Below are 21,639 nucleotides of genomic sequence, written 5' to 3'. Positions count from 1 at the left end.
CGCTGCCCGACGTCAATTCTAACGTCGGAAAGGACGTTCTGGGCAGCCAGGCAGCGATTGGCTAGCCAGAACGTCCTCTCGACGTCAGAATTGAGGTCGGGCAGCGAGAGAAGCAGGGAGATCAAAGAGCATGGTGCCAGTGGTGAGAAGGGAAGGGAAGCGGTTGGGCACCCCTGCTCTAGACGAGCTGCACTCTATGAAGAACAGTGGAGGGTGACCAGTTGTGCGGACCGCCCCCCCCTTGGTACGCCACTGGAGCAGCAGCGTGTCTGGCCGGCTCATTCCATTCAAAGCCGGAGTTTGAAAAGCTTGCTCCTGCCGCTGCACCTCCACCATGGACCGGCAGAAGACCCGTTGCACCTGCACCTCCACCAGGGACTGGCAGAGGTATGACAGGGCAGGGAGGAGGGTAGAGCCTGGCGGCAGCAGCAGCCTTAAAAAAATTCTGGGAGGGGGCATTGACCCGAATATAAACCGGGACCCCCATTTTGGGCCAATTTTTTTGGACCAAAAATCCCAGTTTATATTCGAGTATATACGGTAGATACGTTAAGCTCTAGGGCCATATTTTAGCCCTGAGTGGTATTGCTGAGGTCCTGGAAAACCTTTGTTGTACGAGTTCTTTACTATATGATTCAGTAAGACTTTCAAGAGCTCTTAAGATTTATTGCCTGATTGATAGTAAAGTGTACAGTATAAATATACATTGGTATAAAAGATAATTTTTGCTGCTTCTGCAACCTAAAAATTCCAAACAACAGAAAGGGGATTTTAATTTAGCACACACGTTTTCAATAGTAGCTGAAAGATACCACTGCTTCCTAGATTCTAGATATACACAGCATTGTACATACACAGAAGAGAAGCCCTGCTCAGTGCATACTATCTAATTTACATTCAGATATATTTCCCTGTCCCCAAAGGGCTTACAATCTAAGGGTGTACCTGAGGTAATGGAAGTTTAAGGTCTATATTCATTAACCTTCCTTTCTGTGTCCGATCCATAGGCGACATAGGCTGACAAATTCACTAAAGGCCTGCATGCAAATGGGGGCGATCGTTGGCTCCCCCCACCGACCGCACGGATCGATGGAGAGCGATCCTTGAGCATGCCCGGCAGAGCGTTTTATTTTTTTTTATTTAGATACTTTACTGTTTTGTTTTTTTTTACTTTGCGAGCCTGTGGTTTTAACCCACTTTAAACCTGTGGGTTAAAACCACGGGCTCACACTGCGAGGAAGGGCAGAAGTTGGCAGAGAGCAGGAAAGGCCGTGAACGACTAGTCTCCACCAGTCACTTCTTTTTGGATCGGCCAGCCCAGTCGGTGTTCCTGGAAAAATTTAGTGATTCGTGTCCTTCCTACTTTGCATGCCGCCTACCTTCATTTGCATGCCCGGATCGGAATCGGATTGGCCACGAGGTTAGTGAATCGGGTCAGGGTTGCAAACTGATCGGCACACGATCGGTTCGCATCTGACCCCTGGATCTTAGCCCATTGCTCGAAACATTAAACTCTCGTACTACTCCACTCCACACATTAATAGTATAAAAAGCATATTTTCTTAATTGTATAACATAACATCAATCTATACACTTACGTTGTTCATATAAAACCACTATCATACTGCCAGATTCACACAGGCTCTTATGCAGTGCCTCACTGAGCTTCTGCTATACATTAATAAACCATTCTCCTGTAGAATCCTTTCAAGCGCAGGTGATTTAAAGTTTTTTTTTATAAATACAACGTTATTTCAAGCATACATTAAGAATGCATTGAATACACCACTTCCAGCTTGCCACACCTATATACAGAATGCAAAAGCAAGTGGGCATTCATCGTGGTGTGTCTTTGAGCCACTAAGATCTTCAAATGAATAACTAGGAAACATGATTGCTCCTTTACAACACACAGTTTGAAATTTAATCATTTACTTTTAGTCGTCATAGTAAGAATGATTAAGCATTACAAAACCTTTGTCTCCCACCATCTTTTTTAGCCCAACTGCAGATTTCTGGAAGTATTAACTCTTTTCAAGCTACTTGACATTTCAGGGTCAAAGCAAGAGCAGCTTCTATTCAACTCTAAGTGATAAATGGTCTCTAAGTGATAAATGTCCTTTCTTTATTCAAACCTGGTTTATATACTGGTAGCTCCTTCCGTTACCTTTTACACTAGGTGTGCAAATGTTGACAAACTGGTATAAACTGTTATTCCAACGCCTTTAACTACTTAAGTGTAGTTCACAACTATCCTGCTGACTGGATTGATCAATAAAAAAAGGATCATGATTTAAGGTTTAAACACTCATCACTTTCTGTCAACAGGAATTCTAGTCCTTTTAAGAACGCTTGAATTGCTATTGGTTTTATTTATTCATTTTAATCAAGCCAGCAACTTTGGTTTTACTCCAGGATACCCCCTATACTTTGTGGCTTGGGCTGTAGCCATGCACGGTCTCCCCCTCACCAACTACTAGCACCAATTCTAAAGGCACATGAGGCTTGTTGTAACCAAAGGATGTGTTACGGCTTGTGACGTCCGGCAAAGGCTTTAGATTTGTACTGCTTTCAGGACAAACCTCTGTAACCTCAGAGTCCAATACAATGTCTTGCGATCCATTAGTGACAGAATATGTTTTTATGCCGCCGCTGTGTGTCATTTCAGTGCAGCTTCCTTCGGTCTCCCCCTCTTTTGTGTCCTCCGAGGTCTCTAGCAAGCAACTGGTGTTCGCTTCTTCTAAGGACTCTTCTTTATTAGAAAGCTCCTGTGCTTCCACCTGCTCCTCATATTGTATTATGCTTTCTTTCTGACCCACTGGAGATGCTGGCTCAGTACTTACAATGCAGGCATGTTCTGATTCGTTTGTTATGTGACGTGGACCAAAACTTCTTACAACAGACACCTAGAAGCAAAACAAATCTGTGCTTCAGTTCAACATGGAAGGAACTCATATAGGAAAAAAAGGACTTCATATTCTTCCATCACTCTAAACCAGTGTTTCTCAACTCGGTCCTGGAGGACCCCCTTGCCAGTCAGGTTTTCAGGATATCCACATTGAATTTGCATAAACTTGATTTGCAAATACTGCCTCCATTATATGCAAATTTCTTTCATGCATATTCATTGTGAACATCTTGAAAACCTGACTGGCAAGGGGGTCCTCCAGGACCAAGTTGAGAACCACTGCTCTAAAAACCCATATTCATAATAGTAACCAAGCAGGTGGTGTGCAGCTCCTGGCTTGATCCACCTGCTTGTTTCTTACGCTGACCAGGACACAGTCTACTACAGATAAGAATACTTGCAGATTCACAGGGCAGGAACAACTGTCATACTGAAACCAAGTGGCTTATTAACAACAGCAGCACTAAATTTCTCTGGTGACAGATTCATGCAGTTCCACTGACCTTAAAAAGAAGCTGCTGCGCTATAGAGAATGACACGGGGACAAATTTTTCCCCATCTCTGCGGGAACTCATTTTCCTGTCCCGTCCTGGAAATCTCTCGTGCATGTTTATTGTGGTAGTCCTTAGAGAATGACATGGGGACAAATTTTTCCCCGTTCCTGCGGAAACTCATTTTCCCATCTCATCCGCATAAGCCTCAAACACTTTAAAATCATGTGTTCGTGGTTTGTGCAGTTAAGGCAGAGCTTACAGGAATGGGACAGGGACAGCGACAACACTCGCAGGGACGGGATGGGGAAAAATTTATCCCCGTGCCATTCTTCAGTAGTCCTGAAAACCTGACTGGCTGGGTGTACCTCGGGAGGGTGACAAGCATCTTACATGATGTGCCAGGCATACAATGATCTAGCTGTTTCTACACAGAAGGCTGCAGGCTGGCAGGACATAAAACTGCACAGAAACAGTGAAAGTGGTCAAAGGAAAGAAGAGTTGCCGCTTCCTAAATCATCTATCAATCAATGCTTATTCAGAAAAGACCCAACTTGGCCAAGGTTCGACATGCCGCCTGCACCAGGGATCGGTGTCAGGTCAAAAGCGCGCCGGGACAAAGGCGCGCGCAGTGTGGAGGCGCGCGCCAAAGAAAATTACTGTTTTTTAGGGGCTCCGACGGGGGGTGTGTGTGGGGGGAACCCCCCCACTTTACTTAATACAGATCGCGCCATATTGTGGTGGCGTTTGGGGGGTTGTAACCCCCCCCATTTTACTGAAAACTTCACTTTTTCCCTGTTTTTAGGGAAAAAGTTAAGTTTCCAGTAAAATGTGGGGGGGCTACAACCCCCCAAGCCCCCCCCAACGCCGCCGCGATTTGTATTAAGTAAAGTGGGGGGGTCTCCCCAACAAAATCCCCCGTCGGAGCCCCTAAAAACAGTAATTTTCTTTGGCGTGCGCCTCCGTCTTGCGCTCAGTTGTCGGCGCGCACCTTTGTCTTCCGCGATTATGTCTATGAACCCCAGGGATCATATAATCTGCAATAAAATAGTTGAAGGACATTTATTTGAAGATAAATGATCGCTCCTATTGTAGATATTCTTTACACAACACGTAATTAAACTCTGGAATTTGTTGCCAGTTAGCTTAGCAGAATATTAAAAAGGTTTGGATGATTTTTTTAAAAGACAAGTCCGTAGGCCATTATTAAGATGGCTTGGGGCACTGCTTATTGCTATAAGCAGCAGCATAAAATCTGTTTTATTACTTGGGATCTAGCTAGGTACTTGGAACCTGGGTTCGCCACTGTTGGAAACAGGATACCGGGCTTTATGGACCCTTGGTCTGTCCCAGTACGGCAATTCTTATGTTCTTATTATATATACTGCCTATCAAGGTTATCTAAGTGGTCTACAAGCAGGCACTCAAGCTTACAATCTATCTAACACACCTGGGGCAATGGAGGACTGAGTGACTTGCCCAGGGTCACAAGAAGCAGCCCAAGGTTTGAACCTACAACCTCAGGATGCGGAGGCTGAAGCTCCAACCACTAGACCATTCCTTCCTCCAGTTTTATTATAGCTGGAAGTCCTGGAATGTGCCTTTCGCTAGTAAAGGCTGATGAAGTTATCTACCATCTCTAGCTAGAAAAGGGCACCTTCCCTAATGGAGTTCTGAGGCTTTTCCTCCTATAAGTAGTTGGATAAAAAAAAGTTTCCTGCATCATTTTTCACAAAAGGGTCACAGCTTCTTGATGTTTGGATGGTAATAACAATACTACCCAGTTCTTTAGGTAAAGAACCTTCAGTTAACAGGTTATTAAAAAGGGCCAACAACTAATTTACCTCCCTTTTACAAAAGTGCGGAAGAGGTTTTTAGCACTGGCTAGCGCAATGAATGCTTTGTGCTGTTCCGATGCTCAAAGGAACTCTATGACCGTCGAAGCAGCGCAAAGAATTCAGCGTGCCAGCCGGTGCTAAAAAACCTCTTCCACTGTTTGGTAAAAGGGGATTAATATAGCATCAGGAAGTTTAGCAAAAAAAGAAATGAAGGACATATATCTAAAGCTCGGTTTTAAATGTTCCTCATGATCGATCAGTTCTAATGTCAAAATTAAAGCAGTCTGATTGGCAGTCTTCCAATTGATCAGGAGGTAGAAATTTTTCCAAACTCTTTTATACATTGTAAATTTTATTTAAAAATAAATCAGCCAGATTCTGAGCAGAGGGTTGAGATTTACGTGCCTGAAGAGGATGATCTATTAACTTACGCATAAGTTGGAATAGCTTTCTTGGATTGCATTTACCTTTTCCTATTTCTGCGGCATAATAATTGTTTTTAGTCTCTGTAATATGCAACTTATACGTTTTTAATTGCCATCTTCCACATTATTTTTGCATGGATAGTGTTATTCCTCTGCCAAAATCTCTCTAGGTGTCCACACTTTTGTTCTGCTTTTCCCTTTCTCCCAGTGTGGTGCAGTGGTTAAAGATACAGCCTCAGCACCCTCAAAAGGAGGCGGTAGCGGCTAGCGTGCGCTATTCCGTGCGTTAAGGATCTAGCGCGGATTTGTAAAAGGAGCCCCTTGAGTATTTAAAACTCTGCTTGATGATTTCTCTTTCAAGCTTTGCACTCAAAAGCTGCTGTCCCATCTCAAACAGAGAAAACTAAAATTTCATTCAACTCCTGAGCCTGACTGCATTTCAGATACTGAATCCATGTGCCTATTTTCCTGACAGGAGGGTCCCAAAACTTGCTCTCAATTCCCTCAATGAAATATATTAATACAATGCGATCTAGCATCTTTTCAGTGAACTCTGCACCGAACCACTTAAGAGAAGACTAACTGTAAAACATTTTTGTTCAAAGATGCCTTTGGATTATAATCATCCTTTTAAGGGCGCTTAAGATGAATTTTTATCTCGCATTATTATCTGTTGTCTTGTCACCCCTCCCCTTAAGTTCTATCCTGCTCCTTCCTTTCTCCTTAAAATTGTAGTTCTGCCCTTTTCCTATCATTTCATTCATGTTTGCGATTTATTATTGCCAATTGTTACTCGTCTTTCATCCTTTTGATTATTTTATCTTTGCAAACCGCCTTGTATTCTGATTTGGCGGTATATCAGATTTTGATAAAATTTGAAACTGGATGTTTTCAAACCAAAAATTATTTTTCTCCTTGTCAAAGAGGCACTCAGATTCAGACAGATGGACTGCTGGAAAGACTACAAAGAAAAAAAAAAAAAGGCAAGTCTATTCCACAAGTTAAAGAAAAGTTATTTAATGTTCTAAACAAGTTGCTTTTCAAATGTTAAACCAATATGCTTTTCAAACTAAAGTTTAAGAATGCAAGTTGATTTAATGAAGCAGGGACTACTGAAACATCTGCATCAAAGAGATGAAAAAACAAAATGTGAAGAAGTTACTTAACAGGAAGTAGGGTTTTGTAAAGAGGAGCAGCAGAATTCAGAAACCTATATTTTTATGTTACTGAGAGCTTGATAATGTGCTCAATGCAACTTTTGAAATTCTCTTCAATTTGGAACAGAGGGTCTAACATATAGCTAGGCGAGTTTTGTAGCTTTAAAATTGCTCTAATGGTGCAAAAAAGAAAAGTTTTGGAGAATGTACAGTTGTGATATTTGGCTTCAAACATAGCTAGAAATTTTCATGAAATTTTTTTCATCAATTTTGATTAAGCTTTATCTCATTAATTAACAGCACAGTGGGCTTAAAAATGTGTGGGGCATCCATGGCTGTAATCTCTTCCACTTTCTAAATTCTTAACCCTGGGATGTTTCTAGATTAGGAGGCATGACTAGTCAAACATTCTGTGCATTCTGTAACAAACATTTTTACCAACTTTGTGTTCACCTCAAGTGATCCAACAAAGCATCTGTCACTCTTCTGAGTGATATGTTTGGATTTAGCCTAAAACATTGTCCTAGAAATGTAGCTTTCACCCTGGTTGACCAACCGTTCTTTCCATAACCTGAATCCAAAGTTGACAGCTTTTTAGTTATCATCCTCAGATACAAAAAAGTGGCCCAAATAAAGGGGCCCCTAACTCTAACCCTAGTTGAGATCATGCCCCAAAACTTTGGTCCCAACATATCCCCTGAAAACATTTCATCAATTTCTGAGATGGTCAAGTTGGGGACTACCTTGAAATTGGACCAGTTGACATGGAATTACCCACCATCAAATAAAATAAACAGGCCTAAAAAACCAAATATCTTTAAAACTGATGATTTCTGCAGCATATCATCTTTCTTGTTTATCTAGTAGTGAGATATTCTGCTACTCAGTTATTTTGTCTACTCTGCTAGATTAGATGGGACTTGTCATCTGCTATGCTACTAATTTATCCCAGAAGCCCATTGAAGGAAACAAGATACAAGAGGAGAAAGTTCCAACTATAACCCTAAAAGGAAGACCTGAATCTGAAAAATAAATAGTACTTTTTTGTACTTACCAAGGATTTTGGCAGTTGGATATTCTTTTTTTTAAGTAACTTGACAAAGACAATAGTCGCCAAAATGACCAATGAAATGGTAACTGTGCAGAAGGCAATGATTATATAAATTCTGTAGCGTAATTCTAGAAAAGCAAAAATAGAAACAGATTAACAGTGGCTTTGAAAATTTGATAACTATTGTGAGAAATAATTTACAGGAAGTTGCTTGCATGTTAAGGGAATAAGCTTTTTGCTAAGCAACTATTTTTCCTTTTAATGTACATTTTGCCCCTTAACACATTTTGTGCAATGCAAGTTAAGATTAATAATATTCAAAACATGTATTACTGTACATTCAACATAGCTCATTATTATACAAAATGAGTAATGATGCTTGCCCTTTAATCTTATCAAGCAAGCTGAATTATTCATGGAAAAAGATACCACCTTTGATATTCCTGGGGAGCTACTTAAAGGAAGTAGTGCAGGATAAATAAGCCTGGTCCCCTCATTTCCCCCACCCATCCCAAGAAAGTATCAAAATGCCTTGGACCATCCACAATATTGAGAGACTACTATGGGGCCTTGATCACCATTTAGAATCCAGGTATACCTCGGGACAGGGGCAACTAGAGATTGCGTCTACCTCTTTCCCCCTCCTCCCCCCAACAGGAAGACTCCTGGTTGCAACAGTCAGAGTTAAGGGCTTATTTTATCCTGTACTGACCCTTTAGAAATATATTGACCTGATTTGAGACCCATTATCCTTGCACAGCTGTGACCAGGAATGCACGATATTCCCATATGCAACAATGCACATAGAATGACATTTATCTTGAGAGTCACTAAGCTGTAATACTAAGCGGGAGTAAATTGTGGCCAAACATTGGCCTAGAAGTGAGGATCCTGTTTCTGGTCTCTTTTCTAACCTTGGTTGCTCTCCAATCCCATTCCCACCTATGATGTCTGCCTCCCCAACATCAAATTCTGGCTACAACTGCTCTGTGTTGTATGACTTACGTCTGTAATTAATAAATCAGAGTAGCAATAAGGGTGTCAGGTCAAAAGCGCGCCGGGATAAAGGCGCGAGCAGACAAATGAGCGCAGTGCAGAGGCACGCACCGAAGAAAATGACTGTTTTTAGGGCTCCGACAGGGGGGGGGGGGCGTGGGGTCCCCCACTTTACTTAATACAGATCATGCCGCGTTGTGGGGGCATTGTGGGGGGTTTGGGGGGTTGTAACCCCCCACATTTTACTGAAAACTTCACTTTTTCCCTGTTTTTAGGGAAAAAGCTAAGTTTACAGTAAAATGTGGGGGGTTACAACCCCCCAAACCCTCCACAACGCCGGCGCAATTTGTATTAAGTAAACTGGGGGTGCTCCCCAACAAAACCCCCCGTCGGAGCCCCTAAAAACAGTAATTTTCTTCGGCGCGTGCCTCCATCTTGCGCTCAGTTGTCGGCGCGCGCCTTTGTCTTCCGCGTTGTTGTCTATGAACCGCAATAAGTCTCTTCTTAGTCTGCTGTCTTAAAAGGCATGAAGGTTCAAGGGCTGACAGCTATTGCTATACAGCTGACCTGAAAATCCCTGCCCCTTTTAAGAGCTGCCACTGCAGTTGTTACTTAAGTGCACTCTAGCCTTGATCTGACTTTGTCTATCACAGGACCCAGACTGTCTGCCTGTCATTGGTCCCACTTGTCAATCTCTGGAGCTGCCATCAAAGTTTGCTCCAGCTATAAGGTTGTTTAATTTTAAAAATTAACAATTAAGATCTTGCACTGGTCCTATTAAGCTTTCCGATAATGGGTTCTGGGAAATATTTCATATATTTTCAATGCTGGCACTTATTAAATGTCTAATATGTTTTCTAGGCCATTGATAACTCATGTACTGTTGACACCCAGTGCAGTTCAATGGCTTTGGGCAGTTTGCTCACATCAACAATCTACCCAGGTATGCTCAATTCCCTAACAGGGCAATCTGCTCTAGCAGTGTAATGACTCATACAGCAAATTTTGCTATTTACCACAGTCTTAATTATCACTCTTATTGTGCTAATTTGAACACCGATGGTATACAATGAAATAAGACTTGTTAAAACTGGTAGGTTAAACTTACAGACTAACCATTTTATTGAAGCATGAACTTGTGAAGACCAGAATCCACTTTGTCACATGCATCAGATGAAGTGGACTCTGGTCCTTGAAAGTTCATGCCTCAAACTAGTAAGTCTATCATCAAGCTGCTACCGCTCTATATCAGTTTTGTTACACCAGACTAACATGGTTACTTCCTTAAAAAATCAGTTTAATTAAACAGCTTAACACATTGAATTGCACTAGGAGCAGGAGAGACTGAGCACCCCTCCTGCTCCCAACTTTTTGGTGCTGGAGGTGGGTGAGCCGTGCCAGGTGGGGGGCGAGGGCCGTGCCGGTCGTGGGAAGGGAAGGCGAGATCGGAGCAGGGCAGGCAGGAGAGATCGGGGCCTGTGGGGGTGTCAGGTAGGGCCGGTGTGTCAGGTCAGTGGGTGGGGCTAATTTAGGTTCTCCTGCCTGCCCTGCTGTGCCCCGATCTCTCTTGCCTGCTCGCTGGACTCTCCTGCTCTCTGCCACCTTTCCCCGCAGTGCAGGCCCACTTTAAAACCATGGACTTGCACTGCAGAGAGCAGGAGAGTCAGGGCAGGCAAGAGAGATTGGGGCTGAGCCCTGACAGCAGCGACAGGAGGCTGCTTCTCCTGTCACTACTGTCAGAGTGTGCGCATGAGCAGGGATCACTCTCTAGTGATCCTGGCTGTAGATAGGGGGGCATGTTAACGATCATCTCCTTTTGCATGCAGGCTTTTAGTGAATTTGTCGGCCGGCATTCAAACGGAAACGGATCGCACACGGTTTGGAGGTTTAGTGAATCTAGGCCTTAGCCATAAAGAAAGATTTATAAACTATAAAGAATTTTACCTTATGCAAAATTGTCATTTCTTTAATAAGACACTAACTATTTTTTCTGAGGTACCTACAAATTCAAAACGTGGCCCTACAAAGGGTTTGAGTTTGAGCCCACTAATCTAAAGGAAAGAAAATTAACAGGCATGATCTAATTTTTCTTTCCTTAGCATCACACCACTCCAGGAATGTAAAAACGTAGTCCTCAAGATGGGAAGTAAGAAGCTGAAGCTCCTGCTCTAATCAGTGAAGCACCAAAGACAGTTTCCCCTTTAACTGCAACACCTAAACTATAATACCTAGCAATGGTATGAAGGGAGGACTCTGCTGCAGTTTTACAAATGTCCAGCAGAGATTACTGAATGCTCATCCCAAAAAGACAATATGATGGCTTTAGCCTTACATATTATTGTTTTTAGTGGAAAAATAATTTAAAAGTTTCATATAATGAATGGCGGAATACTTTATGTGCCTACAGAAAATATGAAGAAATTAGAGCACTAAAATGTAATCATTTATCTTCATTTACTAAAGGTTGGAGTATTTTAGATACATATTGCTCTCAATTTTAGCATAATCAACAAATGCAGACACTTCCATTTGTTGATGTTTCTTTTATGCTTATTCTTTTGTATACATATTGAAAAATGTATAAATGAATGTTAAAAGAAAAAAAGGTATATAGTTTATCCTATAAAAAAAGTATCACTTACAATTCAAATAAAATTGATAAGGAAAGAAAAGAAATAAAAAAAACAAAATGTTTAAATGGCATAAAACTTATTACTAAAAAAAAAAAATATTTACCATTTTCTGGTTCTTTAAAAGTGACATTAAAGATTTTTTCTTCCGATTTTTCACCCAATATAGCCCAATTGTCTGATTTTCCTTCAGCGGACAGATATAAATCATCATTGGAACGATGTGGAATTTTTATGATGCATTTTTGCTCATCACATTCCTCTGGTTTATACTGTAACAAAAATGAAATGATTTAGAACTATTCTATTTAAAATCTACCATAATGGAACAGTACATTACATTACATTACAGATTTCTATTCCGCCATTACCTTTCGGTTCAAAGTAGATCACTAACTTACTCTCTTTGCATTAACTCAAAAAACACAATGTCATCAGTTATGACTCCTTTTAAGAAGGAAAGCTGCTGTTTTATTGTGTAGTTTTCAGTTTTCCCAAATTGAGATAAGAACAAAAAAACAAACAAACAACCAAACAAACAAACAAACAAAAAAAACCCATAGCCCACGTCATCCTTATGTTTTTAGATGGTACTGGGGAAAAGTCAGTTATAGTACATGTGGGTATAGATACCAACACAGGATGACGTGTAATGGAGGTTCTAGAAGACAAACTTAGGTCTTCAAACCCAGGCAGATTCCCATAGTTTCAATATGAAGGTGAGATAAAGCTACAGGGAGCGAACTTTAGATTTTCTAGGAACCAAGCAACAGGGGAGTTTATTTTAAAAAGCATGGGCTTCACTCTAATTAGGATGGCACCAAACTGTAAAAAAAAGTTTTGGGGGAGAGGGAAAACACAATTGCTCAGGAGTATGGTTCCGCCTAAGGCATTTTCAAAAGATACAGGCAAAATGACAACATTTCCACCACTATTAAAAAGAATATTCTGATTGGTGTGAGTTAAGCCTGAAGTAGCTACGGAGCCTTTAAATAAAGAAAAGTGATAAATGATTCTAAAATTACTCCCTATGTTTGTTTTTTGTTCTACCCTACCCTACTCAATGAACTCCTTTCCACCTCCAGAGTTTGAATTTCACTAGTTGGAACAGGGGGGAAAGAGTGCAATACATTTGTTACAGGTGTATCCAAATACATTTGGTTTACAGTCATGGCAGCTGAAATATAGTAAAGTACACAGTGGAGGGGGATGAAAAGGTCAAGTCTTGTCAGGAAAGAAAAAAACCTGTTCAGATGGACAATGAAGTGGTGGTTTCAAGTTTAATAAATTCTTTGATTGGAGTAAGGAGGGACAGAATTGTATTTCCTGAGGAAGGAGTCTTTGACATTTTGGAAATAGTTCCCTCCAAGAAAATATTTTGTATAAAGACAACAATCTATATAACTCTGATATATCATAGCCTTCAAGCAATATATTTCAAGTCCTCTGTATACACTAAGGCCCTCTTTGCCAAAGATGCGCTAAGCGTTTTAGCGTGCATTTAGCGCATGCTAAAATGAATGCGTGCGCTAACCGCTAATACGTCCATAGAATAATATGCATTTAGCACGCGTTAGCATTTAATGCGTGCTAAGAAGCATAGCTCACCTTAGTAAAAGAGGGGGTACCGGCCCGATTCCTTATAGCAGTGGTCCCCAACCCTGTCCTAGAGGACCACCAGGTCAGTCAGGTTTTTGGGATAGCCCTAATGAATATGCATGAGAGAGATTTGCATACAATGGAGGTGACAAGCTTGCAAATCTGCCCCATGCATATTCATTAGGGCTATCCCAAAAATCCGACTGGCCTGGTGGTCCTCCAGGACAGGGTTGGGGACCACTGCTGTATAGTACACCCGATCTCAGCAGCCGCCTAAAGGGCTTTTGAGAATCGTCCTATATAGAATCGCAATTCTCTAACCGGTGTCCATGTCACAGGCGCCGGTTAGAGCATCGTGGCAATGGAATCTCCCTGTTGCAGTCAGTTTAGCAGCCACCCACGAAGTCAGCCAGCAGAAGGGATACCCACTCCCTCCTGCCAGAACCCCCAAAGGCTCCCACCTCAAATGTCCGCAGCAGGAGGAATGCCCAATTCGTCTTGCTGCAATGGCGAACCCTCCCGACACAGTGTGTGACAGGAGGAGTGCCCATTTCCTCCTGCCGCTACTCGCCAAGCAGGGATGCCCACTCCCTCCTGCCGCTGGCTTCATCATCCCCCGAACCCCACCAAACACTTCCTGACTCCACCCGAAACCCCAACATTCCCCTGCCACTGACTCTACCTGGACAACTCCCCGACACCCCCAAGATTCCCCTGCCACCCCTGAATGCCCTCCATGTGCCTTTATCTGATGGCCTACAAGAGGGATGCTCACACCCTACCGCCGGTAGGCCCTCCACTACAAAATGACAGGCCTTCCCCTACCCAGTGCATTCTGGGATGCATTTGGGATGGGCCTAAGTTCCTGATTGGCTCAGATCCCTAAGGCTCCTCGAGGGAGGGTGTGGGCATCCCTCTTGCAGGCCATCAGATAAAGGTACAGGGCATTCAGGGGGTGGGGGTGGCAGGGGGATCTTGGGGGTGTTGTGGAGTGGCATGTGGATCTTACGGATGTCGAGTTGTCCAGGTCGAGTTGGAGAGTGGCAGGGGAATGTTGGGGTGTCCGGGGTGGAGTCAGGGAGTGTTTGGTGGAGTTCAGGGGATGATGGGGGCCAGCAGCAGGAGCGAGTGGGCAACCCTCCTGCTGGCCGACTTCACAGGTGGACAGGTTCCTGCTGTATCCTCTAAACCAGTGGTCTCAAACACACGGCCCGGGGGCCACATGCGGCCCACCAGGTTCTATTTTGAGGCTCTCAGTATGTTTATCATAATCACAAAAGTAAAATAAAACAGTTTCTTGATCATATGTCTCTTTAGCTATAAATGACAATATTATTATTAAGACTTAGCCAAAAGGAAAGATTTAAAAACTATAAAGAGTTTTACCTCATGCAAAATTGTCATTTCTTTAATAAGACATTAGCTCTTTTTTCTTGAGGCTCTCCAAATAACTACAAATCCAAAATGTGGCCCTGCAAAGGGTTTGAGTTTGAGACCACTGCTCTAAACTGATCATGGCAGGGAGATTCCCTTGCCGCAATTGGCTCAGCAGCCATGTCTATTTAAAATGTAGAACAAAAGGAAGAGGCACAGGAGATGTCTTAAACCAACCTTAAGTTACATATGCTTTATTGAAGTTAAAATTGCAAAATGTAAAAACAAGTTCTTCACATGCAGTACAGATTAAGTCTCCGTGTTTCGGCGACTACGCCGCCTTCCTCAGGGGATAACAAAGAACTAAAATAATGATAAAATGCATAAACATTAAAATAATACATGAAAAAGATGAAAATTTTCAGCATGACAAAATAGTATGAGACATCAATAATACCGAACAAACATGATATGATGGATTTAACAAACAAATATAAATGTAAAAACATAATATGAAAATCCCATATAAAAATGAACCATAAACATACGAATATAAGAAGCTAAAGAATAGCAATGTATCATATCAAAAAAAGTTACGATTTTCTTGTAATGCAGATTTTTAGGAACAGAATTCCTGGTTCTAATCCGTTTCATGTACTAGGAATGATAAAGAAGGGGATCACGAACAGGTCAGAGAAGGTTATCATGCCGCTGTACTGGGCCATGGTGCACCCTCACCTGGAGTACTGCGTCCAGCACTGGTCGCCGTACATGAAGAAAGACACGGTACTACTCGAAAGGGTCCAGAGAAGAGCGACTAAGATGGTTAAGGGGCTGGAGGAGTTGCCGTACAGTGAAAGATTAGTGAAACTCGGCCTCTTGTCCCTCGAACAGAGGAGATTGAGAGGGGACATGATCGAATCTTTCAAGGTACTGAAGGGAATAGACTTAGTAGATAAAGACAGGTTATTCACCCTCTCCAAGAAAGGGAGAACGAGAGGGAACTCTCTAAAATTGAAAGGGGATAGATATAACCAAGGTTATAATATAAATTAAATACCTGGTCCATTTGTTGTGTCAGATACTGTGGAGTATTTGTGCTGGTGTTGTGCTGTGGAATGTTGAGCCCACATTCAGCAGAGGTGCTGTTGGTAGTTTCCTAATGCAGTGCTATTTGAGTAAAGATATTGATTAGAATGTGTTGAGAATCTATGCTAATGTACGAATGTTTCTGATTGGCTGCACAAGTCTGCAGGGACATCAACTGTCTTGTGACAGTTAAACAGACTGAGTTGTCTTTGAAGAAGGGAAAACGGTTCTGGTTTTGTTCTGTGTGTAAATGAGAGTAAGTGAGATAGAAGGTGAGGTATATGAATGAAACTTTAATAAAAATTGTGTGTATGACTAACAGATTTTTGGAACAGATTTAAGGCAAATTGGTATTTGAGAAAGTTGTGTGTTGTTTTAATGTCTGCCTAAGAAAATGGAAAAATGTAAGTGAAGAGAACTCAGTCTGCTACAATAGTTAGTTTAAGGAAAATAAAAAAATAGTTTAGATAGAATTCTAGTTATAGAAACTATTTTTGTTTCTTTTAAACTTATTTAGTGGAACAGTTCTTAGGTATCCTGAGCTGACAGGCAAACTTAAGATATTTACATATAGGGAGTGAGGGTAATTTTTACTCTTATTTTTATTTGACTTAGAGAGGTGTAGGGAGAAGAACAGATGAAGGAAAGAGGCCTGAAGATTGAAGAATGAAGAACAAAGATAAGTAAAATTCACCAAAGACAGAAGTCATTTTAATTTCTACTAAGAACAACCTTTGCCTACCTGAAGTTAAGACTCTATGACTTTAAATGGCATTTATGACCCTGAGAACTGTGAAATAGAAAGAAAGGTTTCTGTACTGTAAAGGAAGCACTGTTGTTCAGTCATCAGTATGTAACTGTGATAAATAGTGAATGCTGAAACACATTAGAGTATTAGAATACTGGATCCAGTTAGGCATATGTTATTAAATTATAATGTTAAGCACTTTATAACTTATTAAAAGATTTTATTTGCTTTTAAACTTGCTTTTAACCATTTTAAAGACAAATTATTGAATCGGTGCAATAAATTTGTTTTTGCACCTTGCATCTAGTCTGGCTATTCATTACAGTGTTTATAACCTTTGTATATTTTATCTGATTTTCAAAACATTTAATCCTAGCCTGTTCTCTTAAAATCCAAGTTAAGAGTGGCTAGTGTTCATTTTAATTCTGACTTTCCTCTTTTTCTGGCCAGGTGTTGAGCTAAGCCACTTGGACACCAATGACTACAGTTTAGGATCCTCAGCGCTCTGGTACAGAAAAAGGAGGGGGGTTACATAGATTCCATACGAATGTAAGGAAGTTCTTCTTCACCCAGAGAGTGGTAGAAAACTGGAACGCTCTTCTGGAATCTGTCATAGGAGAAAACACCCTCTAGGGATTCAAGACAAAGTTAGACAAGTTCCTGCTTAACTGGAACACACACAGGTAGGGCTACTCTCAGGGCGCTGGTCGTTGACTGGAGGGCCGCCATGTGAGCCACTGGTCTGGTCTGACCCAGCAGCGGCAATTCTTATGTTCTTAAGAAAGCATTAATTAAAAAAGGAATTAAACAAAATATTAGGTAAAAAAAATGACACGTTCTACTGTTCTGTCATATAGCATCAAATGTTGGACTGTATGAACTACCGTATTTTCGCGGATATAACGCGCGCGTTATACGCGTTTTTACGTACCGCGCATACCCCTCGCGCGTTATATGCGTGAGCGCGGTATACAAAAGTTTTTAAACATAGTTCCCACCCCGCCCGACGCCCGATTCACCCCCCCAGCAGGACCGCTCGCACCCCCACCCCGAACGACCGCTCGCACGCACTCCCACCCGCACCCACGATCGGAGCAAGAGGGAGCCCAAGCCCTCTTGCCCGGCCGACTCCCCGACGTCCGATACATCCCCCCCCCCCCCCCGGCAGGACCACTCGCACCCCCACCCCGAAGGACCGCCGACTTCCCGACAATATCGGGCCAGAAGGGAGCCCAAACCCTCCTGGCCACGGCGACCCCCTAACCCCACCCCGCACTACATTACGGGCAGGAGGGATCCCAGGCCCTCCTGCCCTCGACGCAAACCCCCCTCCCCCCCCAATGACCGCCCCCCCCCAAGAACCTCCGACCGCCCCCCCAGCCGACCCGCGACCCCCCTGGCCGACCCCCACGACCCCCCCACCCCCCTTCCCCGTACCTTTGGTAGTTGGCCGGACAGACGGGAGCCAAACCCCGCCTGTCCGGCAGGCAGCCAACGAAGGAATGAGGCCGGATTGGCCCATCCGTCCTAAAGCTCCGCCTACTGGTGGGGCCTAAGGTGCGTGGGCCAATCAGAATAGGCCTTGGAGCCTTAGGTCCCACCTGGGGGCGCGGCCTGAGGCACATGGGCCCAACCCGACCATGTGCCTCAGGCCGCGCCCCCAGGTGGGACCTAAGGCTCCAGGGCCTATTCTGATTGGCCCACGCGCCTTAGGCCCCACCAGTAGGCGGAGCTTTAGGACGGATGGGCCAATCCGGCCTCATTCCTTCGTTGGCTGCCTGCCGGACAGGCGGGTTTGGCTCCCGTCTGTCCGGCCAACTACCAAAGGTACGGGGAAGGGGGGTGGGGGGGTCGTGGGGGTCGGCCAGGGGGGGCGCGGGTCGGCTGGGGGGGCGGGCGGGGGTTCGTGGGGGGGGCGGTCGTTGGGGGGGGAGGGGGGTTTGCGTCGAGGGCAGGAGGGCCTGGGATCCCTCCTGCCCGTAATGTAGTGCGGGGTGGGGTTAGGGGGTCGCCGTGGCCAGGAGGGTTTGGGCTCCCTTCTGGCCCAACTACACAAAGGTACGGGGAAGGCGGGTGGGGGTGTCGTGGGGGTCGGCAAGGGGGTCGCGGGTCGGCTGGGTGACGGGCGGAGGTTCTTGGGGGGGGGCGGTCGTTGGGGGGAGGGGGTTTGCATCGAGGGCAGGAGGGCCTGGGATCCCTCCTGCCCGTAATGTAGTGCGGGGTGGGGTTAGGGGGTCGCCGTGGCCAGGAGGGTTTGGGCTCCCTCCTGGCCCGATATTGTTGGGGAGTCGGCGGTCCTTCGGGGTGGGGGTGCGAGTGGTCCTGCCGGGGGGGGGATGTATCGGACGTCGGGGGGGCATCAGGCTTTCAGGATGGGGACAGACCTTCAAGGGGGGACAGGACTTCAAGGGGGGACAGTGCACGGAAAGTCAGGGGGGGTGAACGGAGAGTCGGGACAGCGCACGGAAAGTCAGGGCAGTGCACGGAAGTCAGGGGGGGGTGAACGGAGAGTCGGGACAGCGCACGGAAAGTCAGGGCAGTGCACGGAAGTCAGGGGGGGTGAACGGAGAGTCGGGACAGCGCACGGAAAGTCAGGGCGGGCGAAAGGAGCGTCGGGCATCATGCGCGGTATACCCGTGAGCGCGGTATACAAAAGTTTTTGTACATATCATCGTGATTTCTGCGCGCTATACCCGTGTGCGCGTTTTACACGGGTGCGCGTTATATCCGCGAAAATACGGTATATATGAAAAAAAAAAAGATGGTGATTAAATAAAAGTTAGTAAGTATGCACTGGATCGTTTGAATTAATCTTTCTCCATAAAAAATGCACCATCGAAAGCACTAGAAGATGGCATTCCACCCAGTGAAAGAGCATTTGAGCCTCCTGAAGCAGAGATGTACTTCTGGTGCCCCCTTGGTGATTGACAGTCTACTGCCAAGACATTTTCTGAGACCCGAACCGACTTGTTCTGGAGTGCTCTCTCGAAATGCAGAAGAGCAAGCTGGATCGACAACTTTTTCTTGGAAGGAGACCAGTGTTCCCGAAATGGACAGTACGCGCATCCGTAAAGGCTGGTGTCTGTCATCAAGATCACCCAGGTGGAGATCTGGAGGGGAACTCCTCTGGAAAGACAGAGGATTCAACCACTAGGCTAGACTGCAATGAGCCTCTGCCATCCAGAGGAGCCACAGATGTAGTGGTTTCCTTTACGAACTCCAACGGAAGATGAATGCTACCTGAAGCAGTCGTAAGTGGGCTCTTGACAGGGAACATCCATGGTTGTGACTACTGACCCCAGAACCTGCAAGTATTGTCAGGCTATCAGGGTGTGTGTGTTCAGGAGAACACATCAAATGGAGAAGCTTGTCTTTGCGGGATTGCAGAACACATACCCTGTTCACTCTCTTGGTGAACCAGACTCCTAAGTATTCTAGGTTTTGTGTTGGAATGAGGTGACTCTTCCGACAGTTGATCACTCAGACTAATTTCTGCAGCAGCTGGACAATTAGGAGAATGACTCAGACAGGGCTCTGATGAGCCAATCGTCCAGATACAGCTGTACTCATATACTGAGTCTGCATAAGTATGCTGCTACAACTACCTTCACTTTGGTAAAAGTCTGAGATGCTGTCACCAGCCCGAATGGCAAGGTTGTGAACTGGAAGTGCTGTTGCAAGACATGGAATCTCAAAGTACCTTCTGTGTTCCAGGAAGATGGGAATATGAAGGTAGGCCTCTGTCAAATCCAGAGAAGCCAGAAATTTCCCCTGAGCGAATAAGGTATTTATTTATTTTTAGTATTTATATACCATTTATAACTTACATGGTTTACATGCAGGTAATCACCAACCTCATCATTTCCATTCGAAGCCGAGGAATCTTGAGTTCTGCATGGACCGCTGTGAGATCCAGAATTGATCTCCAGTTGTTAGAGCCTCTCTTTAGTATATCGAGTATCTGACGGAGCCCAAGTTGGACTCTGGAACCTCTATAGCTGCTATATTCAGTAATCTTTGAACAGTGGCTCTTAACCTTCACCTCTGTCAGGTTTCCCAGCTGGCGAGTCCAGAAAAAGCTCCGGAAAGGGACAATAAAACTTGAGTTTGTAGTCGTCTCTTAGAATGTCCAGCACCCAGTAATCAGTGGTGATGTCTGCCCACTCTTCTAGGCATGCTGAGGGCCTCCCCCAATCCGAGGAGAGTTGGCTGAGGACCTGTTGTCATAACAGCTTCTTTGGGGCAGAAGTAGAACGCATTGCCAAAGGTTGCGGGCGCCTGGCACCACCAAACCTTTGTTTGGTGGTCCGATAAGATCTTTGACCCAAGAGATCTCTGGAATATTAACTATATCATCCAGAGGAACAAAAGCTGTAATGCCCCGGCCCCATGGAATATCAAGGCCTGCTGTTCAGCAAGGACTTGGGTTTGTGGTCCTGCATACTAGCCATAAGGTTATCCTGACCATTTCCGAACAATAACTGTCCCTTAAATGGCAGTTCATTGAGGGTCGCCTTGGACAAAGAATCACCAGACCTCTGTCTAATCCACAGCATCCAGAATGCGGAGATACGAGTAAGCTGAGAGCTTGCTCACCACTCTGAACAGGTCATACAGGGCATCTGCCACTTAATTCACTCCAGCGATCAAAAATGGGAGATCAATTATCCACAATAGTGTCTGGATCATGACACAGACTGGTACAACAGGCTCTGGTGACAAAGGATGCTGCTGCAGCTGCTCTCAAACCTAAGGCTGCAGAATCAAAAAGCCTTTTGAGCACAAAATCAATTCTGCAGTCTAACACCTCACCACCTTCACTGGAAAGAGACTGTGCTTAGTAACCTGGCGCAGTGGTTAAAGCTACAGCCTCAGCACCCTGAGGTTGTGGGTTCAAACCCACTCTGCTCCTTGTGACCCTGGGCAAGTCACTTAATCCTCCCATTGCCCCAGGTACATTAGATAGATTGTGAGCTCGCCGGGACAGAGAGGGAAAACTGCTTGAGTACCTGAATAAATGCATGTAAACTGTTCTGAGCTCCCCTGGGAGAACGGTATAGAAAATTGAATAAATAAAAAAAATAAAAAAAATCAAAGAATCTACCTGAGGAAACAAAATGATGATTAAAAGTATCCACCATTGGATAGAGCTTAGACATAGCCTTTGCTATTCTTGGAGGACCTGCAGGTACCTCCCAGTGATCTGAGAACATCTGCACAAGGTCCGGATGGTCAAGAAAACAGGAAGACTGCGGTTGTGTGCTACTCAAACTGTGCTGTCAAGAACTGAGGAGTCTCAAATTTCAACTGCTGAAGGGATTCCAAAATGATCC

General features: G+C 44.2%; 1 protein-coding gene across 1 annotated transcript in view; it reads right to left on the bottom strand.

The window, feature by feature from the left end:
• Positions 1-1,231: 1,231 nt before the first annotated feature.
• The window catches only part of IFNGR1 (interferon gamma receptor 1), a 78,661-nt gene continuing 58,253 nt past the window's right edge, over positions 1,232-21,639 (bottom strand). The window contains exons 5-7 of the mRNA XM_033939444.1: positions 11,603-11,768; positions 7,874-7,998; positions 1,232-2,906 (exon numbers count right to left, since the gene is read on the bottom strand). Coding sequence (XP_033795335.1) covers positions 2,424-2,906; positions 7,874-7,998; positions 11,603-11,768 — 774 coding nt within the window. The 3' untranslated portion in view covers positions 1,232-2,423. The remainder of the gene's footprint in view (positions 2,907-7,873; positions 7,999-11,602; positions 11,769-21,639) is intronic.

The sequence above is a fragment of the Geotrypetes seraphini genome, chromosome 3 (assembly GCF_902459505.1).
Source record: "Geotrypetes seraphini chromosome 3, aGeoSer1.1, whole genome shotgun sequence".
Classification (NCBI taxonomy): Eukaryota; Metazoa; Chordata; class Amphibia; order Gymnophiona; family Dermophiidae; genus Geotrypetes; species Geotrypetes seraphini.
The sequence above is the reverse complement of the archived record's forward strand: the minus strand, read 5'-3'. Positions and strand labels throughout refer to the sequence as shown.